This window comes from Panthera onca, chromosome B2 (assembly GCF_046562875.1).
Source record: "Panthera onca isolate mPanOnc1 chromosome B2, mPanOnc1 haplotype 2, whole genome shotgun sequence".
NCBI classification, from domain to species: domain Eukaryota; kingdom Metazoa; phylum Chordata; class Mammalia; order Carnivora; family Felidae; genus Panthera; species Panthera onca.
The window spans coordinates 116,931,046-116,955,908 of NC_138343.1; the positions used below are offsets into that span (position 1 = coordinate 116,931,046).

The 24,863-nt window shown below is 40.4% G+C and overlaps 1 protein-coding gene across 2 annotated transcripts in view; it reads right to left on the minus strand.

Moving 5' to 3' along the window:
• Window positions 1-878: 878 nt before the first annotated feature.
• The window catches only part of SAMD3 (sterile alpha motif domain containing 3), a 56,787-nt gene continuing 32,802 nt past the window's right edge, over window positions 879-24,863 (minus strand). For both annotated transcript variants that reach the window (XM_078447317.2, XM_060616632.3), the window contains 4 exons: window positions 6,105-6,305; window positions 2,410-2,581; window positions 1,583-1,665; window positions 879-1,356 (listed from right to left, as the gene is read on the minus strand). In XM_078447317.2, coding sequence (XP_078303443.2) covers window positions 1,072-1,356; window positions 1,583-1,665; window positions 2,410-2,581; window positions 6,105-6,305 — 741 coding nt within the window. In that variant the 3' untranslated portion in view covers window positions 879-1,071. The remainder of the gene's footprint in view (window positions 1,357-1,582; window positions 1,666-2,409; window positions 2,582-6,104; window positions 6,306-24,863) is intronic.

The window sequence follows — 24,863 nt, forward strand, 5'->3', positions numbered from 1 at the left end:
GAACAGAACAAATGGAATTATAACATGGGACTCTGGGCTGGATGGATGAGGAACCAGCACCTGGACTTCTGAGACGGGCAGGAGAGCGAGTCTAGAAACTGGTGCCCAAGAGGTTCTGGCAGAGAAAGGCCAGGTCCATATTATAGACCCAGACAAACCTGAGCGGCAGCCAGGACAGACACCAACACCGGAGGTCAAAGCCAGAGAAAAGGAGAGACTTTGAGGAGACCAGAACAGGGCCATCACTACATGTCAAGAGAGGGGAGCGGTGGAAGGCTACACAGGTCACAGGTGATCAGGACCCGTGCCAGTGAGCTCAGCAAGCAGTAAGAAGAGCCCAGGAATGAAGCAGCCTTGGTTCTCAACAAACGTGGTCGAAGGAAACCAAAATGCCTGGAGCCAGGCAGGTCAGCAGGGGGAAAGAAGTGGGGAGTATGCGCCCACGGGCCACAAATGTACAGCTCCTGAGCATTAAGTCTTCCAAAGTTGGGCACGTTGAGCGAAGGGTAAGATGTCATACCCTAATCTGAAGGACTTGAGTGTATCTGAAACGTAGGGCCTTTCAAAAACTAATGCCCCCTTGAAAGTGTAGCTTGGGTGGGGGGGCGCCTGGGTGGCTCAGTCGGTTGAGCGTCCAACTTCAGCTCGGATCATGATCTCACAGTCTGTGAGTTCGAGCCCCGCGTCAGGCTCTGTGCTGACAGCTCAGAGCCTGGGGCCTGTTTCAGATTCTGTGTCTCCCTCTCTCTCTGACCCTCCCCCGTTCATGCTCTGTCTCTGTCTCAAGAATGAATAAACATTAAAAAAAATTAAAAAAAAAAAAAGTGTAGCTTGGGCTATGGAATTTGTTAGAACTCGAATCAAAAGAAACTGCTCTTAAATAGTATTTTATTACAGAATTTCACAAAGAATTTCAAGTGTCTAAGTGTATAGAAAGAAGGTACTGAGATTCATTTGCATCCTTTGACACAAGATAATACCTACCTCTACCATAACCCTAAGTCAAAACAATTTTTTGCAAAGATTTAGGTTTCCCTAGAAATCAATTCTGATGCAATATTTGGCATCTCATTAGGTAAGTGGGTGTCGAAACGCTATTTCCTTTTCCTTTTCTTTCATAGAAGGAAAATGGGGACTGTGCATGTCAAAAATCAACGTCTCTAGGAAGTTGAGGGTTTGGGACAGTCCTCTTGGACACTCAACTCCAAATACATGGAAGGCAGCTATGAGAGCAGCCAAGGCTGTAACACAGTCATCCACCTTCGTGAGCTTCTCTTTTTCTAAATACAAAGAAAATTCACAGACATCAGTGTTGAAAGGGTTCTTGACTTCTAACACGGGTGTGGACACTTGCACCTGAAAAAAAATAGATAATGGAGTCACCACTCTGCGATATGAAAAATAGCTAAGTCATAAAGGTGCCTCAATTTAACCGTGTGTTACAATAAATGAGCTTGTTGCTGTGTAGCGTGTTGGTAAATATGACAAAACCATACTTCAAAAGGGGCCACCACCCTGCATTCAAATAAATGATCACATGAAGACATGAACTGTCAAACCCAATCATTGACATACTACATACCTTCTCATTCATGATGACAAAAAGACTGGGATCGTCCCCAAAAACATCTGGTAGGAGCAAACATGTGGCTGTCATCTTCATATCTGCCAAAGTAAACATGCTTAAAGTCCAAGTAAAAATAAGCTTTTACCAATTATAAGCAAAGCCAGTCTTAAAATGTGGATTTTTTTTTTTTAATCATTTGCTTCTACAGAGAACAAGCCAGTCTTCTTGGACCAGTGTTTCACAACCATTTAACCAACATCCTTTTCGAATAAACATCTATGTCTCATGTCCCGCTCTCCAGATCATGGCCAGGAGAAGATCAGAGTCCTCTACTCTCTGTCCATCACCCAGGAAGATTTTAGCATGCTTTACCTTGTGATTGTATTATGAAATTAACAGGTTACTAGTTCCCTAAATAGGATTTTACCAAATCAAGTGTACTTTTTTAAAAAAATATTTTTTAATGTTTATTCATTTTTGAGGGAGAGAGAGAGAGAGAGAGCGAGCGAGCGCATGAGTGGGGGAGGGGCAGAGAGAGAGGGAGACACAGAATCCAAAGCAGACTCCAGGCTCTGAGCTGTCAGCACAGAGTCCGATGCAGGGCTTGAACCCATGGACCACGAGATCATGACCTGAGCTGAAGTCAGATGCTAAACCGACTGAGCTACCCAGGCGCCCCTCAAGTGTACTTTTAATTCTGTACCTAGGCTCCTCCTATTTGAGAAGTTCTTTTTTCTATCCTGTGTGTTGTTTCACTGAATTACTTATTTCCAAAACAGAGCTTCTCTATCCTGAATTAAACAGGTAACTGACTAGATTGGCCCACCCCCAGGTTTACTAACGTTTCAACATGTCTTCATCTGTGTGCTGTTTCAGTTTTTCTTGCAATGCAATATTTATTGGATTGTGCACCACTGAAAAAGAAGTCAGTATATTTTCCGAATAGGATTCCAAAATGTGCCTTGTTTTCTTATAAATATCTGTTCTTGTAAGAAGCTGGAATTCTCTGAACATCTAGAAAAAAGAAGAAAAAGACCACAAGAAAAGCTAATGTACTGACTATAAGGAAGTAATTAACTCCTTAGGATTATATTGAACTTTGAGTGCTAGTTTAAAATCTATACAAGATATATGAGTAGCTTTAGTGGAGAAATAAAGACATAATGACAGGAGGAAAAAAGAAAGCAAGGCTGAAGTAAATAGGAAAAGATAAATAATGGATGTGGCAAATTTCTATGCCCATAGAATTAAAACTTTGCATGCAGGCTCAACTAAATGAGGGCTCCAACTTCTGTATGCATATTTTGGCTATTTGATCAGCTAAGATTCTAGGGTCTTCTTTCTTTAGGCAGTATCCAACAAGAGGCAAAATAAGAAAATTGTTAGATTTTAGGAAGCAAACCTTCAAAAAATACCTAACCATAGCATTCTAAAGGGAAAGGGAAGAGCTTTAGAAACAAGAGTAAGTGGTGAAAAGTAAGTGTAGGAGATCTGACTACAAAGTGACAGCAAAACCAGTTTACCTATATGGAAACCCCTTCACTCAACATCACCTTTTCCTGCCACTGCCTAAGTACTCTCCCTCTGAGAATTCTACCACCACTGCCACCTCCCTGCTTTTTTTTTTTTTTTTTTGACAAAGTGGCATTATAAGACCATTTATCATCACTCACACTAGTAGGAATTAATTTAATCATCACTCTCCCTAAAACTCTGTAAAGAATAGTTACATACTACCCACAGGGTCTCCTCATTTCTTGAACATTTTGGTAGATCATCAGTTGCCCAAAAATTTGGTCCAGAAGGAGTTATCAGAAAACTGGGATGCCCATTAGGCTCTGTTACCAGCCAACCCTCAGTGGACCACTAAGCTGGAATGGTGGGGAACGTGGTAAGACCAGTGAATTTCATATCATGGCGTGGAGCATCTCAGCAGAGAAACGGGATATAAATCAAAAAAGAACCAAATTGAAATTCAGAACTGAAAATAACATTTACTGAAATGCAAACATCACTGGATAGGGAAATGCATACTGGAAAATGCAAAGAAAAGGTTCATGAACTTGAAGACTGATCAATAGAAATAAGTGAATACATTGAGGGTAATAGGTGTCAGGTTTCTCACTGTTGAAGAGAGTTAGAATGTATGGAAAGAGGGTAGGTTAGAATAAGCCCTGTGGTTTGGGTTGGAATTGAAGGTATAAATGTGAACTCATGGTGTTTAATACTTATGTATAGATACATAAGCAGATGCAGATGTGTGTACATGTGTGTGTGCACACGCACACATTTTTGCAAAAGTATATATCCTCGCTTTGTTCAGTGAGAAATTTTAGAGCCATAATACTTCTATAGCAATGATCAGACCAAGGGCTGAAATCTTAGTGTCTAACTAGCATCCCGCTTTCTCTTGAAAGACAGTGTTTTCACAGGAGGAGATTGATGAGTGCAGGTGGTGATGAAGGGTCCATGTAAACTCCTTGGTCCAGTGTCCTACACTGGCCACTTCTCTTCGGCCATACCTGTGCCATAAGCTCCCTAAGCTCATAGCACTACACAATGGTAGTATCAGTAGCAACAAGTGGTGGGAATAGTTTGGAGCAGGAGCAGCCGTCCGGCTATAGGGATTGTTCATTAACTGGGTATTTGTAAGTAAGGTTAAGTTTGCTTTTATTTTAGGAAGCACGACAAGGGTTTTACAAATTTTGTAAATCCCAGCTGGCCACACAAGGCTTAGTTTGGGAGGTACTCCCTGAAGAAAGCTAAAATGTTCAACTCTTTTTTTTTTTTTTTTTAATATTTATTTTTGAGCGAGAGAGACAGAGTGCGAGCAGGGGAGGGGCAGAGAGAGAGAGAGGGAGACGTAGAATCTGAAGCAGTCTCCAGGCTCTGAGCTGTCAGCGCACAGCCCTACACGGGGCTCGAACCCATGAACCATGAGATCATGACCTAAGCCGACGTCGGATGCTTAACCGACTGAGCCCCCCAGGTGCCCCCCGTTCAACTCTTTTGTGTGAAAAAATAGTCAACTTTATTCATTAAGTAGCACAGCCATTACAAAAACCATATCCCAATCCATATTTTGGATATAAAGGGTGAAATGCCTGAAGGGTTGGGAGAAAAAGAGACTTAAGACAAAGCATGAGAGCCCGTCTCAGGTCTAAAATCCACTGTCCACTCCCCACTCAGACTCACTCTCATCTATCGTTCTTTGAAAGGATGCTGAACCATAGCTTAGGTATTTTAATCACAAACCTGTGCAGGCTGCACTCCAGTGAAGACCCGTAAGGCTGCAACTCCAGCGTCCACAGCAGCCTTACCAACTGCTACGGACTGAATGTTTATCCCCCACCCCACAAATTCTTATGTTAAACCTAATGCTCAGTGTGATGGTATTAAGAGGTGAGGCCTTGGAGAAGGGCCTGGTTAAGAGGATGCAGCCTTCATGAATGGGATTCCCACCCTTACAAAAGAGACCCCAGAGAGCCAGATTGCCCCTTCAGCCACGTGAAGTTAGAGAAGCTAGAGAATGCCATTCATGAACCAGAAAGCAGGGTCTCATCAGACACCAAATCTACCAGTGCCTTCATCTTGGATTACCCCACCTGCAGGACAATGGGGAGTAAATTTCTGCTGTTCATAAGCCAACTAGTCTATGGTGTTTTGTTATAGCAACCCAAACAGACCGAGACACCAATCATCCACTAATTCACACAGCATTCCAAAAAATTCATTTGTATTGCATGGAGACTGTTCTGCTAGGCACTTGGAGAACTTATATGAAGATGTTTAAAATATGCTGCTTACATTTAAGAAGTTTATAGGCTCTCAGTTGGAAATGGTTTTGATTTAAAACAATATGCAGGTTGTCAATGTGGCATACTCTTCTAATAGCCAAAGCCTCCTGGCTATTACTGTTAAATAATACTGGCTAAAATCTTGGGTGAATCTTTCATTATGTACTACAGATAAAATTACACTAAAATTGTAATGGGACCCTTTAATGGCCACCTTAGGTAAACTAAATGGAAGGTTATTGGAGTTACCTATTAAGCTTTATGTATTTTAAAACCACTTTATGAAATGATTGGGAATCATAAAGGAAATAGACATTGGGCAAAGCTGCATATTAACAGTTCCTTAGTAAACTTTCTTGATTGTCTAACTGCATGCAAAGGGTGTTATATGTAAGTGATGAATCTCTAAATTTTATTCCTGAAACCATTAAAAAATAAAATACATAAATAAATGCAAAGGGAAAATGTTTCACACTGTCAAAATAGCCCTAAGTAGTGGTCTCCCAGCCTCCACAATACGTGTAATGACAGAGAGATCTTTGAAGCGGAAGGCAGGCAGTGCATGTTCCAGAAATTCTTATCTAGTTGTAATGGTCCTAGTTGTAGCCCGTGGAGCCTTACACACCCTACCAAGATTCACACCCACCATCTTGCTACATAGTTCTGTTCCACTCCAAAAGAAAAGAGAAAAATCAATTTGGACATTAAAATCAGAAGGTGTTATAAGCAAATAAAGATACCTGATAAGGGCACTTTAAGAAAGGAAACATTTTAAGAATGTCCTTCAGAGGTGTTCTGCTGCTAATCAACTTTCTTCTTATTTCCAAAGTCCGGCTCATTCTCTTATCGATTTCTCCCCAGTCCTTTTCTGTCTTCATATATTCTTGCTGGAACCAGTTAATATGTTCATCTGCCTCAGAATCTAAACAAACAGTTTCTTCCTGCAAAATATTTTCAAAATATCAATATGCTCCATTTTTCAAGTGGCAGTTTAACACTTCAGAATTATAGGCTGTTATTGCACACTCTTAATGCACTCCTAAGGTGAGTGTTACCACTTGTGGTTACATGTGGCCTTGAATGTGGTTAACAAGTGGACAGTCTTTAACAAATCAGATAGTCCATTACTTACGGGACTATAATCTGTTCTCTTGACAGATCTAAGAGTTAACTTCATTTTCTACATAGTCTTTTCGTGGAAATCTAGATTATCCAGAAGGTTCACACTTAACAGGAATTTTTTTTTTATTTCTACTCATATAAATTTCAGAAGACAAAATATTAAAAGAAAAATCGATTTTTAAATTAAGGTTTTGTTGTTGCTGTTGTTTATATTTTTTTGTTTTTAAATGCCTTTTTATAGCTGCACCATCATGCCATAAAATCCAAATTCAAAATAATAACAGGGGGTATTTTGTGATGCTAAATCATCAAACTATCAATTATATTTACTATAAATTTGAGTATATTGGGTGGGGTGGGGTGGCTAAGAAGTACCCCACATATCCTTATTAAAAGTCTAAGACAGTTTGAGGAGCCAAAAAGTGTTTCTAGAAAAATTTGTTGAAGTGACAGCTGGCTGAACTGCATTTGAATTCACAAGTTGATAAACTGTCTAGCTGACCAGAATGTGAGCAGATGTCACCTGTAAAAACGAAAACAACAAAAAAATCACCTAAAATGTATCTACATAAAGGCTCTTCCAAGAACATTAGGAAATCTTTAGGTAGACCCACTTTCTATGAACACAGGATGATTCGCAAGATAAACCATGTGAATAAACCTCTAGATAAGTATAATTTACCAAAAAGAAATTCCTATACTGTTACATAAATTTAACTGGAAAACAGAAGTCTTTCCACAAAGAATTTGCCAAGACCTGAAGGTTTTATAGACAAATTCTGCTAAACTTTCAAAACAGAGTGTTCCAAATTTATGCAATTTTTTTTTCAGGAATTTGGGGGGAAACAAAAGGAATTCTATGAAGGATTCCAACCCATTCTATGAATCCCCAAACCTGAATAAAATCACTATAAGAGGAAAACTGTAAGTCAGTTTCGTTCATGAACAAAATTATGAATATTGGGAACAGGAAACAACTAACTTCAGTTTATTTCCAGAAGTACAATGGTCTGACATTACTAAGGGGACTATGTAAACTAAAAGGAGGTATGATTGACTTATCCGTTACATTTCACATACTTTTCATAGTGAAATCTGAATTTTAGGACCACTGTGATAGAAAGATTTGGACCAAAAAGAAATAGGTTTTGAGAAATGTGACCTATAGACAGTGCTATAATTAACTTGGATTATATAAATATGTGTAAATATCATATACTGCATTAACCCATTAAGGTTTTTTAAATGACCACTTTTCAAACAATGCAGAAAAATGTCTGTATAAAATTCAACACCCCTTTAAAATTAAAGAAAAAAAACCTTTCATCAAAATAAGAGATATTTTTTAAATGTATAAAGTTATCTACCAAAAACCTCACATTTTTTTTTATTTTTACAACATTTTTTTTAAATTTTTTTATTTTTTTTAACATTTATTTATTTTTGAGACAGAGAGAGACCGAGCATGAACAAGGGAGGGGCAGAGAGAGAGGGAGACACAGAATCGGAAGCAGGCTCCAGGCTCCGAGCCATCAGCCCAGAGCCCGACGCAGGGCTCAAACCCACAGACCGTGAGACGGTGACCTGAGCTGAAGTCGGACGTTCAACCAACTGAGCCACCCAGGCGCCCCGGGCTCACATTTTTAATGATGAAATGTTAAAAGAATTTTCCTAAAAATCAGAAAGTAGATAAAGATGCTCTACTCTGCTCTTTATCAGCCTTTTACTAGAGATCCTAGCCAGAATAGTACGATAAGAAAGAGAAACAAAAGGCGTAGAAATTGGAAAGATAGAAACAAAATTGTCGTCATTCATAGATGATGCGATTTGACCATTTTAGGGAAAACTCAGAATGATGTACATATAACTATTAGCATTGATAATATTCGAGCCCCTCGTTGAACTCTGCTCTGACACTGGGGAATCTTCTTGGGATTCTCTCTCCCTCTCTATCTGCCGTCCCCAACTTGTGTTCATTCTCTTTTCTCTCGATCTCTCTCTCTCTCTCTCAAAATAAATAAGCGTTTAAAAAAAAGAATAGCCAAATAAATTGTATTTTGCTATCATAGTAGATTTTTAGGCCAATAAAAAAGAATGAACTATACAAGTAAACTGTACTTGGATGACTCCCAGAGACAATAATATATTGGGTGAGAGACAAGTTGTGGATGATATACTGTTTCCGTATCATTGTGTAAACTGCAAAAAGAAGCAAAACTAAATAACATAAGATACCTTACATATGTGGTATCATATGCAAAACATAGATTTCAAAAACAGGTGAATGATAATATTCAAAGTACAGGGCAGTGGGGTTAGAAAAGTGGGTGACGGGAGAGGAGAGAGAGGCAGATATGAAGGTGTATAGACAGTGTTCCAATTTTAAAGCGGAACCTTGGCCTCGTGGTGTTTATTTTCTGTCATAAATTATACATAATGCTGTGCATATTCTTCTGTAAGTCTCAAATGCCTATGATGACAAGTTTTTAAATAGAAAGAATCCTTTTTAAAAAGCACAGGAAAAAATTTTAACTCTATAAACAGCTTTCTTTTTATTCAAATGTAGAAGTTCTATAATTGCTAATATCGACATTAAAGAAATTTTTTTTTACATTTATTTTTGAGAGACAGAGCACAAGTCAGAGGGTCAGAGAGAGAAGGAGACACAGAATCCAAAGCAGGCTCTGGGCTCTGAGCTGTTAGCACAGAGTCCGACGTGGGGCTCAAAGTCACAAACCACGAGATCATGACCTGAGCCAAAGTCGGACGCTCAACCAACTGAGCCACCCAGGCGCCCCTGCTAATATCCAGATTTACAGACAAGTATACACATAATGTCCTGCGTTCCCCTAACACCCACACACGATCCATGAAATGTTACAGAAAGTAGAGTTTCTAGAAAGCTCCTACCTGATTGGGCTAACATAATGTCAGGAGGGCATATCCTAGACTGGAGTACCTTATTCAAAGGAAGAGCTGGCTGTATCGGAATTTAAAATTTCACCTGTTAATGATGGATGTATTGTTTGAGCCAGAAGGAACCTAGAAATCATCTGCCCCGTGCTTCTCACTTCACTGATGAGCAAACTGGGGCTAACTTCACAGCAAACTGGGGCTATCAAAGGGGAAGTGACTTTCTCAAGCACGTGGATGGCCAGGTGCCAGGGGTCCTGTCTTAGTGTAGCCCCTACATCTCTGAAAAGACGGATGGCCTTGTACTGACAGGCTGGTTCCCTTGGCAGTCCACATTGGCAAGAGGGAACCAGTGAATGAGAAAAGTCTGGATCGTCCAGAACAGCAGCCGAGGAATTGGCTGCTAGGTGTCTGTCTCGGCAGGCAGAGATAGTGGGGGGCGGGGGGACGTGCTCAGGAAGTAATGGAAAGTCACGAAGCAGGGAACAGATCGCACCTGGCCAAGCAATACATTGAAGGGAAGCGTAGCGGTCATGTGTTGGACTTGTGACTTCAGCGGAATCAGAGTAAATTAACCAGAACATGAGTTGGCTCCAAACAAATTGGATAATGAACTTGTGCCACGCCTCCTTTGCCACACCAGTCCCAGCAACTCCACTCCAATACCAGCCACAGTCACCTACAGCCCTACAGCTCCTAGGGAGTTGGGAAGAATAGCAAAGAGCTCATTTACCTAAGCTGACACCTGGAACGGAAATAAGGACAGGATTTTTCTTCTCTCTTAGTGTTTTATTTATTTTTGAGAGAGAGAGTGCAAGCAAGGGAGAGGCAGAGATAGAGGGAGGCAGAGGATCCGAAGTGGGCTCTGTGCTGACAGCAATCAGCCCACGTGGGGCTCGAACTCAGGAAACATGCGATTGTGACCTGAGCCAAAGTCGGAAGCTCAACTGACTGAGCCACCCAAGGTGCCCCAAGGACAGTATTTCTAAATTAGCTATGGACGGAAACTTGAGACTGCTTTTGAAGTAGTAAGACACAGTGGTTCAAGATGTAATTTTAACTCTTTCCACCCAGAGATGCATAAAAACTCACTTCGACTTTTACTAAACATAATTTTGTTCTGCATCCTGCAATCTGAGTAGGTTTACAAAGAAAGTATCTCGTTATATAAACTTAATAATTCTTGTAAGTACATCATTAAAAAATCTACTTTAGGGGCACCTGGGTGGCTCAGCCGGTTAAGCGTCCAACTTTGGCTCAGGTCATGATCTCCCCTGTCCCGGGTTTGAGCCCCGCGTCCAGCTCTGTGCTGACAGTTCAGAGCCTGGAGCCTGCTTCAGATTGTGTCTCCCCCACCTCTCTCTCTACCCCTCCCCTATTTGCACTCTGTCTGTCTCTCAAAAATAAATAAACATTAAAAGAGATTTTTTTAAAAATCGACTTAAAGGCACTATGTAAAGGTGCTATACCTAAGATTTGGGGCTGTAGCTCTGAACATCATTAGCAAATAGGTGGTCATGTTCCCCGGTAGCTATGGTGTTCCCTATAGAGTGTCATCTCACCTTCCAATTCCTGTAACGGTGTGCTTGCCTGAGTGTTCCAGTCTGGTGGCCCCAAGAGGCTACTGAGCACTTGAAATGTGGCTAGTCCACACTGAAATGTATGCTTTGAACACTGACTTTCAAAGACTTCGTCTACAAAAATAAGTAAACATCTCATTAACAAGTTTTCACAATGATTACATGTTGAAATGATAAATCTGTGGATACATTGCGTTACATAAAATATACTAGTATAACAATTCCATCCGCTTCTTTTTACTTTTTTTTTTTTTTTTTTTTTTTTTGACGTGGCTACTAGAAAATTTTACATTACATATGTGGTCCCTACAGTATTTCTGCTGGACAGTGCTATGGCTAGATGTTAGGGTTTTCTTCATATCAAATTCCACTCATCCCTGTTTTCAGTTCCATTGTCAACAAATTGGCTTTGGAAATGATGCTTCTCTAGGTAACTTGAACAGTCTCTTTGCTTGGCATTCAGTCGTGTGGCTCAGTCAACCAGCAGAGAAATGGCAGCAACTTTGCCCCCTACTTCCAATTGCACAGCTGACTTGTAAAACTTCACATTATTAGTGCATTTGCCACCTGCTGATGGCAGTAATTGCATTATATACAGAATGCAATTAACTGTCAACATTTTTCTTCGACTTTGGCTGTTTTGCTCAGTTTTGCACCATGAGAGAAACATCTGTGCAAAAGCCTATAAAAATGATTAGTATTTGTTCAATAAATCATTATGTGTCAGGTGCAGTAAGAAGCAAACAGTAAATGCCATAAAAGAAACCCAAAGAAACCTAACTAGATATTCTTAGCATTTGGCTGTCAGTAGTTTCTGCATAACTTTCGATTCCATTTCACTTCTAAGCCAAGGAAAGCTAACACACAAAAAGACTACACGACTTTGAAAGCTATGAAGTACATGTATACCCAATAAGGGGGAAAAGAAAAGGTTTTAAGATAGAAATGAATTATAAGTATAGTGTTAGTAATTGAACACCCGAAAGTTTGTTGATTGATTTACTTGGCAAATGTTTGGAGGACTTTAGGATATAAGGACACCCTACAAGATTTATTAAAACCCCGCGTCACTGTCCTGCACATCACACAGTTTTTCTTAAAAAGGAACAAGTTAGGGCGCCTGAGTGGCTCAGTTGATTAAGCATCCAACTCTTGGTTTCGGCTCCAGTCATGATCTCAGGGTTTGTGAGATTGAATCCTGCATCAGGCTCTATGCTCACAGCACGGATCCTGCTTGGGATTCTCTCTCTTCCTCTCTCTCTGCCCCTCCCCCGCCCTTTCTCTCCCCCCCCCCACCCCCACATACACATGCACACACAATAAACATTAAATAAACATTAAAAAAATAAAAAGCAAACTATAGAAGAAGATGGCGGCATAGGAGGACGCTGGGCTCACCTCATCCTGTTGATCCCTTAGATTCCACCCACATCTGCCTAAATAACCCAGAAAACCACCGGAAGACTAGCAGAACGGACTCTCCGGAGGCAAGTGCAGATGAGAGGCTCATGGAAGAGGGTAGGAAGGGCAGAGAGGTGGTGCACGCTACACGGACTGACGGGAGGGGGGCGGGGGTGGGGGGGGGGGTGGAAGGGCAGCCCACTGGGCAAGGCAGAGCCCCCGAGTCAGGCTTGCAAAAGCGGAGGGGCCAGACTCCGTGAGTTCTGACAGCCAGCAGGACTTAACATCTGGAATGTTAAAAGTCAACAGCTCTGCTCGGAGAGCAGAAGGGCTAGAGGACAACGGGAGGGAGAGTTGAGCCCCGGAGGACAGAGCTCAGCTCAGCAGGGGAACAAAGGCGCTGGCAAGTACCATTTCCCTCTCCCATCCCCCAGCCGAAATTCCAAAGGGAATCAGTTCCCGTCACCGAACTTGCTTGCACTGCACAAACGCCCAACGCTGTGCTTCTGTGGATCCATCCCTCTGACAGATCTGCCTCCCTCCCAGTGCTGCAGTGCCCCTCCTGCAGGGGACCACCATCGGCAAAGCTAGCTAAGCCTGCCCCTCCTGCCTCTGTGCACCTTGCGATCCACCCCATCTAATACACCAGATCCCATTGAAGCAGCACCACAAGCCTGGCAGTCTGCAAGTAGCCCAGACAGGGGCCACACCACTCCACAGTGAGTCCTGCCCCTGGGAGAGGGGAAGATAAAGTACACACCAGTCTGACTGTGGCCCCAACGGTGGGCTGGGGGCAGACATCGGGTCTGACTGCGGCCCCGCCCACCAACACAAGTTTCTCTGGACAGCACAGGGGAAGTGCCCTGAAGTTTGGAGCTACCACAGGAACTATTAAAAATGATGAAACGGAAGAATTCTCCTTAAAAGAAACTCAGGAAGTGGCGACAGGTAACGAATTGATCAAAATCGATTTAAGCAACATAATGGAACAAGAATTTAGAATAATAGTCATAAAATTCATCGCTGGGCTTGAAAAAAGTATACAGGACAGCAGAGAATCTATTGCTACAGAGATCAACGGACTAAGAAATAGTCATGAGGAGCTAAAAAACGCTATAAATGAGGTGCAAAATAAAATGGAGGCGACCACAGCTCGGATTGAAGAGGCAGAGGAGAGAATAGGGGAATTAGAAATGAAATTATAGAAAAAGAAGAAGCTGAGAAAAAGAGATTAAAAAAATCCAGGAGTATGAGGGGAGAATTAGAGAACTAAGTGATGCAATGAAATGGAACAATATCCATATAATTAGGACTTCCAGAAGAGTAAGAGAGAGAGGAAAGGGCTGAAGGTGTACTTGAACAAATCATAGCTGAGAACTTCCCTGATCTGGGGAAAGAAAAGGCATTTAAATCCAAGAAGCACAGAGAACTCCCTTCAGACGTAACTTGAATCGGTCTTCTGCGTGACATATCGTAGTGAAACTGGCAAAATACAAGGATAAAGAGAAAATTCTGAAAGCAGCTAGGGATAAACACACTCAAACATATAAAGGGAGACCAATAAGACTAGTGACAGATCTATCTACTGAAACTTGGCAGGCCAGAAAGGAATGGCAGGAAATCTTCAATGTGATGAACAGAAAAAAAAAAAAAAATGCAGCCTTTATCCTTTATCCAGCAAGTCTGTCATTCAGAATAGAAGGAGAGATAAAGATTTTCCCAAACAAACAAAAACTGAAGGAATTCATCACCACTAAACCTGCCCTACATGAGATCCTAAGGGGGACTCTGTGAGTGAAATGATGCAAGGACTACAAAGTACCAGAGACATCACTACAAGCATTAAAACTACAGACATCACCATGACTCTAAACCCCTATCTTTCAATAATAACACTGAATGTAAATGGACTAAATGCTCCAACCAAAAGACATAGGGTATCTGAATGGATAAAAAAAATAAGACCCATCTATTTGCTGTCTACAAGAGACTCATTTTAGACCTGAGGACACCTTCAGATTGAAAGTGAGGGGATGAAGAACTATCTATCATGCTACTGGAAGTCAAAAGAAAGCTGGAGTAGCCATACTTATATCAGACAAACCAGACTTTAAATTAAAGGCTGTAACAAGAGATGAAGAAGGGCATTATATAGTAATTACAGGTTCCATCCATCAGGAAGAGCTAACAATTATAAATGTCTATGTGTCGAATACGGGAGCCCCCAATATATAAAACAATTAATCACAAACATTAGCAACCTTATTGATAAGAATGTGGTAATTGCAGACTTCAATACTCCACTTACAACAATGGATAGATCATCTAGACACAAGATCAATAAAGAAACAGGGCCCTGAATGATACATTGGATCAGATGGACTTGACATATTTAGAACTCTGCATCCCAAAGCAACAGAATATACTTTCTTCTCGAGTGCACATGGAACATTCTCCAAAATAGATCACATACTGGGTCACAAAACAGCCCTTCATAAGTTTACAAGAATTGAGATCATACCATGCATACTTTCAGGCCACAATGCTATGAAGCTTGAAATCAACCACAGGAAAAAGCCTGGAAAACCTCTAAAGCATAGAGGTGAAAGAACACCCTACAAAAGAATGAATGGGTCAACCAGGCAATTAGAGAAGAAATTAAAAAATATATAGAAACAAATGAAAATGGAAATACAACAATCCAATCACTTTGGGAGGCAGTGAAGGCAGTCCTGAGAGGAAAATACATTGCAATCCAGGCCTATCTCAAGAAACAAGAAAAATCCCAAATACAAAATCTAACAGCACAGCTAAAGGAAATAGAAGCAGAACAGCAAAGACACCCTAAATCCAGCAGAAGAAGAGAAATAATAAAGATCAGAGCAGAAATAAACAATATAGAATCTAAACAAAACTGTAGAGCAGATCAAGGAAACCAAGAGTTGGTTTTTTTGAAAAAATAAAATTGATAAACCTCTAGCCATGCTTCTCAAAAAGAAAAGGGAGATAACCCAAATAGATAAAATCATGAATGAAAATGGAACTATTACAACCAATCCCTCAGAAATACAAGCAATTATCAGGGAATACTATGAAAAATTATATGCCAACAAACTGGACAACCTGGAAGAAATGGTCAAGTTCCTGAGCACCCACACACTTCCAAAATTCAAACAGGAAGAAATAGAAAGCTTGAACAGACCCATAACTGGTGAAGAAATTGAATCAGTTATCAAAAATCTCCCAACAAATAAGAGTCCAGGACCAGATGGCTTCCCAGGGGAATTCTACCAGACATTTAAAGCAGAGATAATACCTATCCTTCTCAAGCTGTTCCAAAAGATAGAAAGGGAAGGAAAACTTCCAGAATCATTCTATGAAGCCAGCATTACTTTGATTCCTAAACCAGACAGAGACCCAGCAAAAAAAGAGAACTACAGGCCAATATCCCTGATGAATAAGGATGCAAAAATTCTCAATAAGATACTAGCAAATCAAATTCAACAGCATATTAAAAAAATTATACACCATGATCAAGTGGGATTCATTCCTGGGCTGCAGGGCTGGTTCAGCATTCACAAATCAATCAATGTGATACATCACATTAATAAAAGAAAAGATAAGAACCATATGATCCTGTCAATCGATGCAGAAAAAGCATTTGACAAAATTCAGCATACTTTCTTAATAAAAACCCTCAAGAAAGTTGGGATAGAAGGAACATACTTAAACATCATAAAAGCCATTTATGAAAAGCCCACAGCTAATATCATCCTCAGTGGGGAAAAACTGAGAGCTTTCTCCCTGAGATCAGGAACATGACAGGGATGTCCACTCTCACCACTGTTGTTTAACATAGTGTTGGAAGTGCTAGCATCAGCAATCAGACAACAAAAGGAAATCAAAGGCATTAAAATTGGCAATGATGAAGTCAAGCTTTCACTTTTTGCAGATGACATGATATTATACATGGAAAACCCGATAGACTCCACCAAAAGTCTGCTAGAACTGATACATGAATTCAGCAAAGTCGCAGGATACAAAATCAATGTACAGAAATCAGTTGCATTCTTATATACTAATAATGAAGCAACAGAAAGACAAATAAAGAAACTGATCCCATTCACAATTGCATCAAGAAGCATAAAATACCTAGGAATAAACCTAACCAAAGATGTAAAAGATCTGTATGCTGAAAACTATAGAAAGCTTATGAAGAAAATTGAAGAAGATATAAAGAAATGGGAAAACATTCCGTGCTCATGGGTTGGAAGAATAAATATTGTTAAAATGTCAATACTACCCAAAGCTATCTACACATTCAATGCAACCCCAATCAAAATTGCGCCAGCATTCTTCTCGAAGCTAGAAAAAGCAATCCTAAAATATGTACGGAACCACAAAAAGCCCCGAATAGCCAAAGTAATACTGAAGAAGACCAAAGCAGGAAGCATCACAATCCCAGACTTTAGTCTCTACTACAAAGCTGTAATCATCAAGACAGCATGGTATTGGCACAAAAACAGACACATAGATCAATGGAATAGAATAGAGACTCCAGAATTAGACCCACAAAAGTATGGCCAACTCATCTTTGACAAAGCAGGAAAGAATATCCAATGGAAAAAAGACAGTCTCTTTAACAATTGGTGCTGGTAGAACTGGACAGCAACATGCAGAAGGATGAAACTAGACCACTTTCTTACACCATTCACAAAAATAAACTCAAAATGGATAAAGGACCTGAATGTGAGACAGGAAACCATCAAAACCGTAGAGGAGAAAGCAGGAAAAGACCTCTCTGACCTCAGCCACAGCAATTTCTTACTTGACAAATCCCCAAAGGCAAGGGAATTAAAAGCAAAAATGAACTATTGGGACCTCATGAAGATAAAAAGCTTCAGCACTGCAAAGGAAAACAATCAACAAAACTAAAAGGCAAGCAATGGAATGGGAAAAGATATTTGCAAATGACATATTGGACAAAGGGCTAGTATCCAAAATCTATAAAGAGCTCACCAAACTCCACACCCAAAACACAAATAATCCAGTGAAGAAATGGGCAGAAAACATGAATAGACACTTCTCTAAAGAAGGTATCCAGATGGCTAACAGGCACATGAAAAGATGCTCAACGTTGGTCCTCATCAGGGAAATACAAATCAAAACCACACTCAGATATCACCTCACGCCAGTCAGAGTGGCCAAAATGAACAAATCAGGAGACTATAGATGCTGGAGAGGATGTGGAGAAATGGGAACGCTCTTGCACTGTTGGTGGGAATGCAAACTGGTGCAGCCACTCTGGAAAACAGTGTGGAGGTTCCTCAAAAAATTAAAAATAGATCTACCCTATGACCCAGCAATAGCACTGCTAGGAATTTACCCAAGGGATACAGGAGTACTGATGCATAGGGGTACTTGTACCCCAATGTTTATAGCAGCACTTTCAACAATAGCCAAATTATGGGAAGAGCCTAAATGTCCATCAACTGATGAATGGATAAAGAAATTGTGGTTTATATACACAATGGAATACTACTTGGCAATGAGAAAGAATGAAATATGGCCTTTGTAGCAATGTGGATGAAACTGGAAAGAGTGTTATGCTAAGTGAAATAAGTCATACAGAGAAAGACACATACCATATGTGTTCGCTTTTATGTGCATCCTGAAAAACTTAACAGAAGACCATGGGGGAGGGGAAGGAAAAAAAAAAGAGGTTAGAGAGGGAGGGAGCCAAAACATAAGAGACTCTTAAAAACTGAGAACAAACTGCGGGTTGATGGGGGGTGGTGGGGGGGAGGGTGATGGGCACTGAGGAGGGCACCTGTTGGGATGAGCATTGGGTGTTGTATGGAAACCAATTTGACAATAAATTTCATATTTTAAATAAATAAATAAATAAAAAGCACAGGTTAATCTCTTGAAAGAAACTGCCAAGACATGTTTGATAGGATATTCCACCTCAGATGGGGCAATATTACTTTGTTTCCTCCATGTTTCAGACTCTGAGAAATGCCCTTAACAAGGTCACAATGGAGATGATCTGCTCTGTATTGAGGAACTAGAAAGAATCTCCAAGTGGATTCACTGAATATGTGAAAACTAGGTACTTTTTACATAAAGCAAAGTTTCCCTATGTTGTAAGCACTTTTATTATGACATATGGTAATACTTCTCATAGATCTCTGAAATCCGGATATAGAACAAAGATACAGACTATGAAATCCCTGGGAAGGATGGCAGGATCAGCTGGATCCTCAAAAATGCCTGTCACTTCATGAAGCCAACACAGAGAGAATCACTGAGATGTGGATCCAAAACCTAACATTCTGTCCTGGGAGCCCCGAGATCACTCAGGATAGGCACAGTTATGCTGCTGTGCCTAACAGCGGCCGAACCTTAAAGCAACAGAAGTTTATTTGTTACTCCTGTGATATGTCCATATTGGGGCCCAACTCGTCATCCTCCTCACCCAAGGACCTGGCTCCACCACCTAGAATGTTGTTAGGCATCGCACATAAAGAAAAAAGGAGAAGAGGGGCACTGCACACCGGATCGTCCACGAACATGTCACTTCTACTCATATTCCTTGGTTAAAGTCAGTCTCGTGGCCACACCTGATTTCCTGATTTCAAGGGAGTGGAGAAGTAACAATCGTGCTGAATGTCTGGGGGAGACAAGATGGTTAAAATGGTGAGCAGTCATAATGCCCACCCTCCTCTACCTCTGAGTTTTTTATAATGTGAGAGCATAGCTGTCCTTATAATATGGGCCGGTTTTAGAAAGGATTTTCTGTTGGCTACAGTCAAAACCACTTAACTGAGATATCAGAACACCCAATACTCAAACCAGAAAACAATAAACTACAAGAATTCTATATTCAGCAGAACACCTTTCAAATATGAAGGAGAGATTTAAGACATTCCCAAAAAAATAAAAACTGAGAGAATTGGTCACTAGCAGAAAAATGGAAGAACATTAGGCTATGACTTAAATCCACATGAAAAAATAGAACATTGGTAAAGGTCATAAACATAAAAGAGAGTATAAATGCATTTTCTGTTTGTAACCCTTTCTCCTATCTTAATTTAAAGACAATTGCATGAAGCTGTAATTATAAAGCCATGTGGTTGGGTATACAATGTATAGAATGTTATTTATGTGACAATAACAGCACAAAAGGGGAGAAGGATGGAACCATATAGGGACAAAGATTTTGTATGCTATTATAATTAAATTGATATTAACCCGAACTAGATTATTGAAATTTAAGATGTTAGTTCTATTTCTCCGGGAAACCACTAAGGAAATAACTAAAAATGTATATTCACTAAAGTAAACAAGAAGGGAAATTAAATTATTACACTAGAGAATGTTTACTTAACACAAAAGAAGGCAGTAATTAAAGAATGAAATAATGGAGGCACCTGGGTAGCTCAGTCGGTTAAGCATCTGGCTTTGGCTTAGGTCATGATCTCACAGTTAGTGAGTTCAAGCCCCGCGTTGGGCTCTGTGCTGACAGCTTGGAGCCTGGAGCCTGCTTCAGATTCTGTGTCTCCCTCTCTTTCTGCCCCTTCCCTGCTCACATTCTGCCCTCTCTCTCAAAAATAAATAAACATCAAAAAAAAAATTTTTTTTTAATTTTTTAAAATATTTATATTTTGAGAGAGAGAGAGAGAGAGTGTGTGTGTGTGTGCGTGTGTGTGTGAGCGGGGGAGGGGCAGAGAGAGAGGGAGACACAGAATCTGAAGCAGGCTCCAGGCTCCAGGCTCCAAGCTGTCAGGGCAGAGTCCAACGCGGGGCTCAAACCCACACAACATGAGATCATGACCTGAGCTGAAGTCAGCCGCTTAACTGACTGAGCCACACAGGTGCTCCTAAAATTTTTTTGAAAAGAATAAAATAACAACAGATGATGAATAAAACACAAATATCAAAACAGGAGACACAAATTCTATCTTATCAGCAACTATATTTGATTGGCAGACAAGATTGTAAAAATGATCCAACTACATCTCGTCTACTAGAGACATAATTGAGATTTAATGACACAAATTGCTTAAAGATAAAAATATGGGCAAAGGTATAACATGCAAACAGAAACCGAAACAGAGAGGGAATGGCTACTAATATCAGACTAAATAAACTTTGAGACAAAAATTGTTCCTAGAGTCAAAGGAGGATATTTTATAATGGGAAGAAAGCCGACCCATTGGGAAGATACAACAATTATAAACTGATATACCCCTAATAACCGAGTCCCAAAACTCATGTGGTAAAAACTGACAGAATTGAGGGAGAAAGAGACAAGTCAGTAATCATAAAAGTTGGAGACTTCAATACCCCAGTTTCAATAATGAACAGAACCACAATAAGCAGATGATAAATGAGGGACTAGAAGTCTAGAACTGCTGCTATTCCTGGAGAAGATAACATGGATTGTAAGGACTCGGAACGGGATATAACAAGTACATCATAAAATGAGGACCCCTAGAAGATGATATTGAAGGGAGTTTTGAAGAAAGTGATTTATAGAATTAAGTTATTTATTGAAAACTATTAAAAAGAAACTAAAAGCAGGTTAAATTAACTAACAAAGATAAAATAATTTATGCACTTAAAGATCACATTAAAAATTCCCGAACTGAGAAAACTTCATTGCAATTTTTAAAAAATTAGAAAGAGAGAAGCAATGCTCCTGTAGAAACTTCAGGGTCCTTTCTATCCTGCTTCAAGAACACAAAATAAATTTTCACCAACTATCCAATTTAGAGTTAATCTACCTCACAAAGATAGAGGAGAAGATTTTCAAAGTAAACGAAAAGATCAGCCATAAAAGGTAAAGAAATGGACACCGGAAAGGGGGAAGCCAATTTTTTTTTTAAGAAATTTTGAAAGAAGCATTGGCTATTATCAAAGTTGCTTATATCCCATGAGAAGAAGTTTATAATAGTTTGAGGGCTCTGTTGGCTGAAAGAAACCTCAATTACTTACTAAAAGGAAATGCATGCATTGGTCAAAAAAGCGGTAAAGAAGAATTTAAGCATTTTGAAAGTTTATTGACATCCCAGTGTCTCAAACGGGGCATTTGGCAGAGGCCCAAGAGGACCGCCAAGAAATCCTCTGGCATAGAGATTTCAAGAAAGGACGAGCATCAGGCTGTGACCGTGTAAGGATCCACACTCAGTGCCTCAGGTAGATCAGATGCCACCGCTACCTCCATCCCAGGAAGACAGGAGCAGGGTTCCTCCAGCTGGGAATCCCCATCATGTCACAGAAGGCTTTCCCCGTGAGCAAGACAGAGCTTATCCCAGAGCTGCCTGTGCTGACAGATGCCCAGAACCTTCTTTTGGCCCAGCCTTCCCACTTGAATGTGGCACCACTAGCCCAGGCTCTAGTTCTCCTGTGGGAGGGCAGATGTGACAGAGGAGTCCCAGGGACTGGTTCCCGAGAGAAGGATCTCCTGTCCTTCCCCTTATTCTGAAAAATGAGGATGAATTTGATCAGAAACCTCTCTACTGAGGGACTTCCCTGACCCAACACATCTTCCACAGGGAACAAAAATGTCTCGACACTAAGCACTAAACGATACTAAGTAATAAACACTAAGTCATCAAATGTAATGTGGCAATGGCATTAAAAACAGACTGATAGACTAATGGAATAAAGAGATAGTGCCCAGAACATACCCATGTCTATTTGGAAACTTAATATACAATAAAAGTGTCACCATAAACTGATAAGAAAAGGATGGATTGTTTTGTAATTGGTATTGAGAAAGCGGCTCATTATGTGGCGATCCCTACTTAATAGTGTATAGAAGATGGACTCCAGATGAGTTAAAGGTCTGAACACGAAAGTGAAAACAATAAATTTAATAGAACAAAGAGTAGGAGAACGTCTTTGTGGCTTAGGGCACGGGAAGGACTGCTTCCTACAAATTAACAAGAAAAAGATGCTAACTCATTTAAAAAATGGGCAATGGATCTAAAGAGAGAATTTTCTAAAAGAAGAAATTCACAAGGCTAACAAACATGTGGGGAGATGCTCAGACTCATTAGTTATCCAGGGAAATGCAAATCACGGCAAGAATGAGATTACCCTTGATGCTTCTTAGACTTGGCAAAGTTTAGAAGGCTGAATAATGCCAGGGGTTGGCAGGAATACAAGGGGACGCATGGCTGTGGTAACAAGACAAAGTCATCTGGCAAGGAAGTGGTCAAATGCAGTAAATGCACACCCTCCACCCCATCAGCTCCACTTCTGGGTACACAACCCAGAGAAGTAACACACAGGTAGGGCCAGAAGCAGACATGTATGACGGTGTTCCCTACCACACAGCTCCTGGTGGGGGAGGAACAGGGCTTGAGGTAAACAGTACGTTATAATCACTGCAATCATGAGCTAGAATACACTAATGTGAATGAGTCTCAGAGAGTATTAGTGAAAAAAGTGAAACAAGAATGAAGTCTAGAATACCATTTACATTAAGTCATATATATATATAAACCCAACTGGAACACTTATAGATAAAAAGATGCATACGGAACGCTTTGGACTGGTGGCCCAAGGGCAGAAGTGAGGGAAGAGCAGATAGGGAGGAGAACACAAAGAAATGTACAGAACAAGAGCGAGGCTTACACAGGACAATGACCATGATACACCATGAACTGAGTTTGACTCCCTCAACTCTAATTTACACCTGAGATTTTTCACACACACACAAATACTACAAGGTAAAATTCCACTACCCTGCCACGCAGCTCTATACAATTCATGTAAGCTTTAAAAAATTTTTTTAAACGTGTATTTATTTTTGAGAGACAGAACACGAGCAGGGGAGGGGCAGAGAGAAAGGGAGACACAGAATCCAAAGCAGGCTCCAGGCTCTGAGCTGTCAGCACAAGAGCCAGACGCGGGGCTCAAACTCACAAACTGCGTGCGAGACCATGATCTGAGCCAAAGTCAGATGCCTAACTGACTGAGCCACCCAGGTGCCCCAGTTCGTGTAAGCTTTTAAAGCCAGTGTCGTCGTCATTTAAACAAGATGTCAGCAACGTATGAAATTACTCAGTTAAGTCTGCCATTTTGAGAATCTAATTATACCTCTGTTTATAAACATAAGACAGAGTATAGTCAAAGACAATTAAGCAAAGGAAATAGATTTATCAATTCACAGGGTTGCAAATTGCTTAGACCTAAAACTAAAAGTCAGATGCATAAGAGCGATAACACAGCTGTTGAGTTTGGCTTCATGACCATACAAGCAGCCGTGACATGAGGTCATGGGGTTGGGAAAAGATTTTTAAACATTGCAAAACGCGCAATATTTTGTAGGATTGGTCTGAAAACATAGTCTGGGATTCTCACAAGTACAGCCATCCATACAACGTGGTGATAAGTCTTAGCAGCAGAATATGAGCAACCTGGGTATATTTAGGACTCATGGGTGGATACTTTAACACTGTGGATGCTCTGGGTTTCATAGTGTAGTTTAAGCAGCACTAAACTGGCCTGGGAGATTGGGATGGGAGGAAAGTTAGGGATAAAACGTCCATGGCCAATACTCAGACCCAAACAAACTCAGCAGCTGCTTGGGTTATCTGCAGAAGCCCATGAGACAAAGGTAAGAAAACCACCTTCCTTCACAGAGACATCTACCTTCAGTTCTTTGTAAATTTCTCCCAACCATCAAAAGAGAAATAACAGAAATGAAACAAAACAAATGAAAATCTCTTCCCCTCCTCCTTTATTCCTTTCCAAAACCTTCCTCTAGTTCATCCAAACCCACTTCCCTGCCCTTGAGAAAATAGCCTGACTCCTGACTTCTTGCGTCCATCAGCATTTTCCAGCTCTGTCGCACAGGAAATAACTGTTTTCTGTATTATGGAAATATTATGTCCGGGCAAGAAAGTTTAAAAGATGTGAAAGTTACCAAAGTATCTTAATCCAAATGTCTTTAATTTTCAGAAATCTTAAAGATATTGAAAAGGAGCTATCAGAAGTTCAAGCTGGAGATGGGAAGTAATTTAGGTAATTTATCTGAAGTATAAAATTCCACGAGATAAGTGGTATATTCAGTGGATTTGTCTTTCCATTCTTCTTAGGGTTTTTCCGTTTGCTTAATCACTGTTCAGGGTAAAAAATACAGAAGCACACTGTTTCTGTAATATTCGAGTGTAAAATTTCTCCCATTCCTTAAAGGTTTGGGCTTTAGAAAACAGCAGGTCACAGACACGGATGTTACAGTCTTAGAAAGAATCAGCCATCTGTGGCTCCATTTGTAAGAAGGAGAAAAGTAAATCTTGACCGATTAGATATGTTTGCCAGAAAAAACACTGTGTCTTCAGGTGTGAACAATGACCACTTTAGAATCTTTTTTTGCCCCAGCTGGCTGGTAGGAAGGTCAAAACTAAATTCTGTTGTAACTTAACTCATCTCGGACCCTGGTACATTCATCTGTGTTGGGTGCGTGTG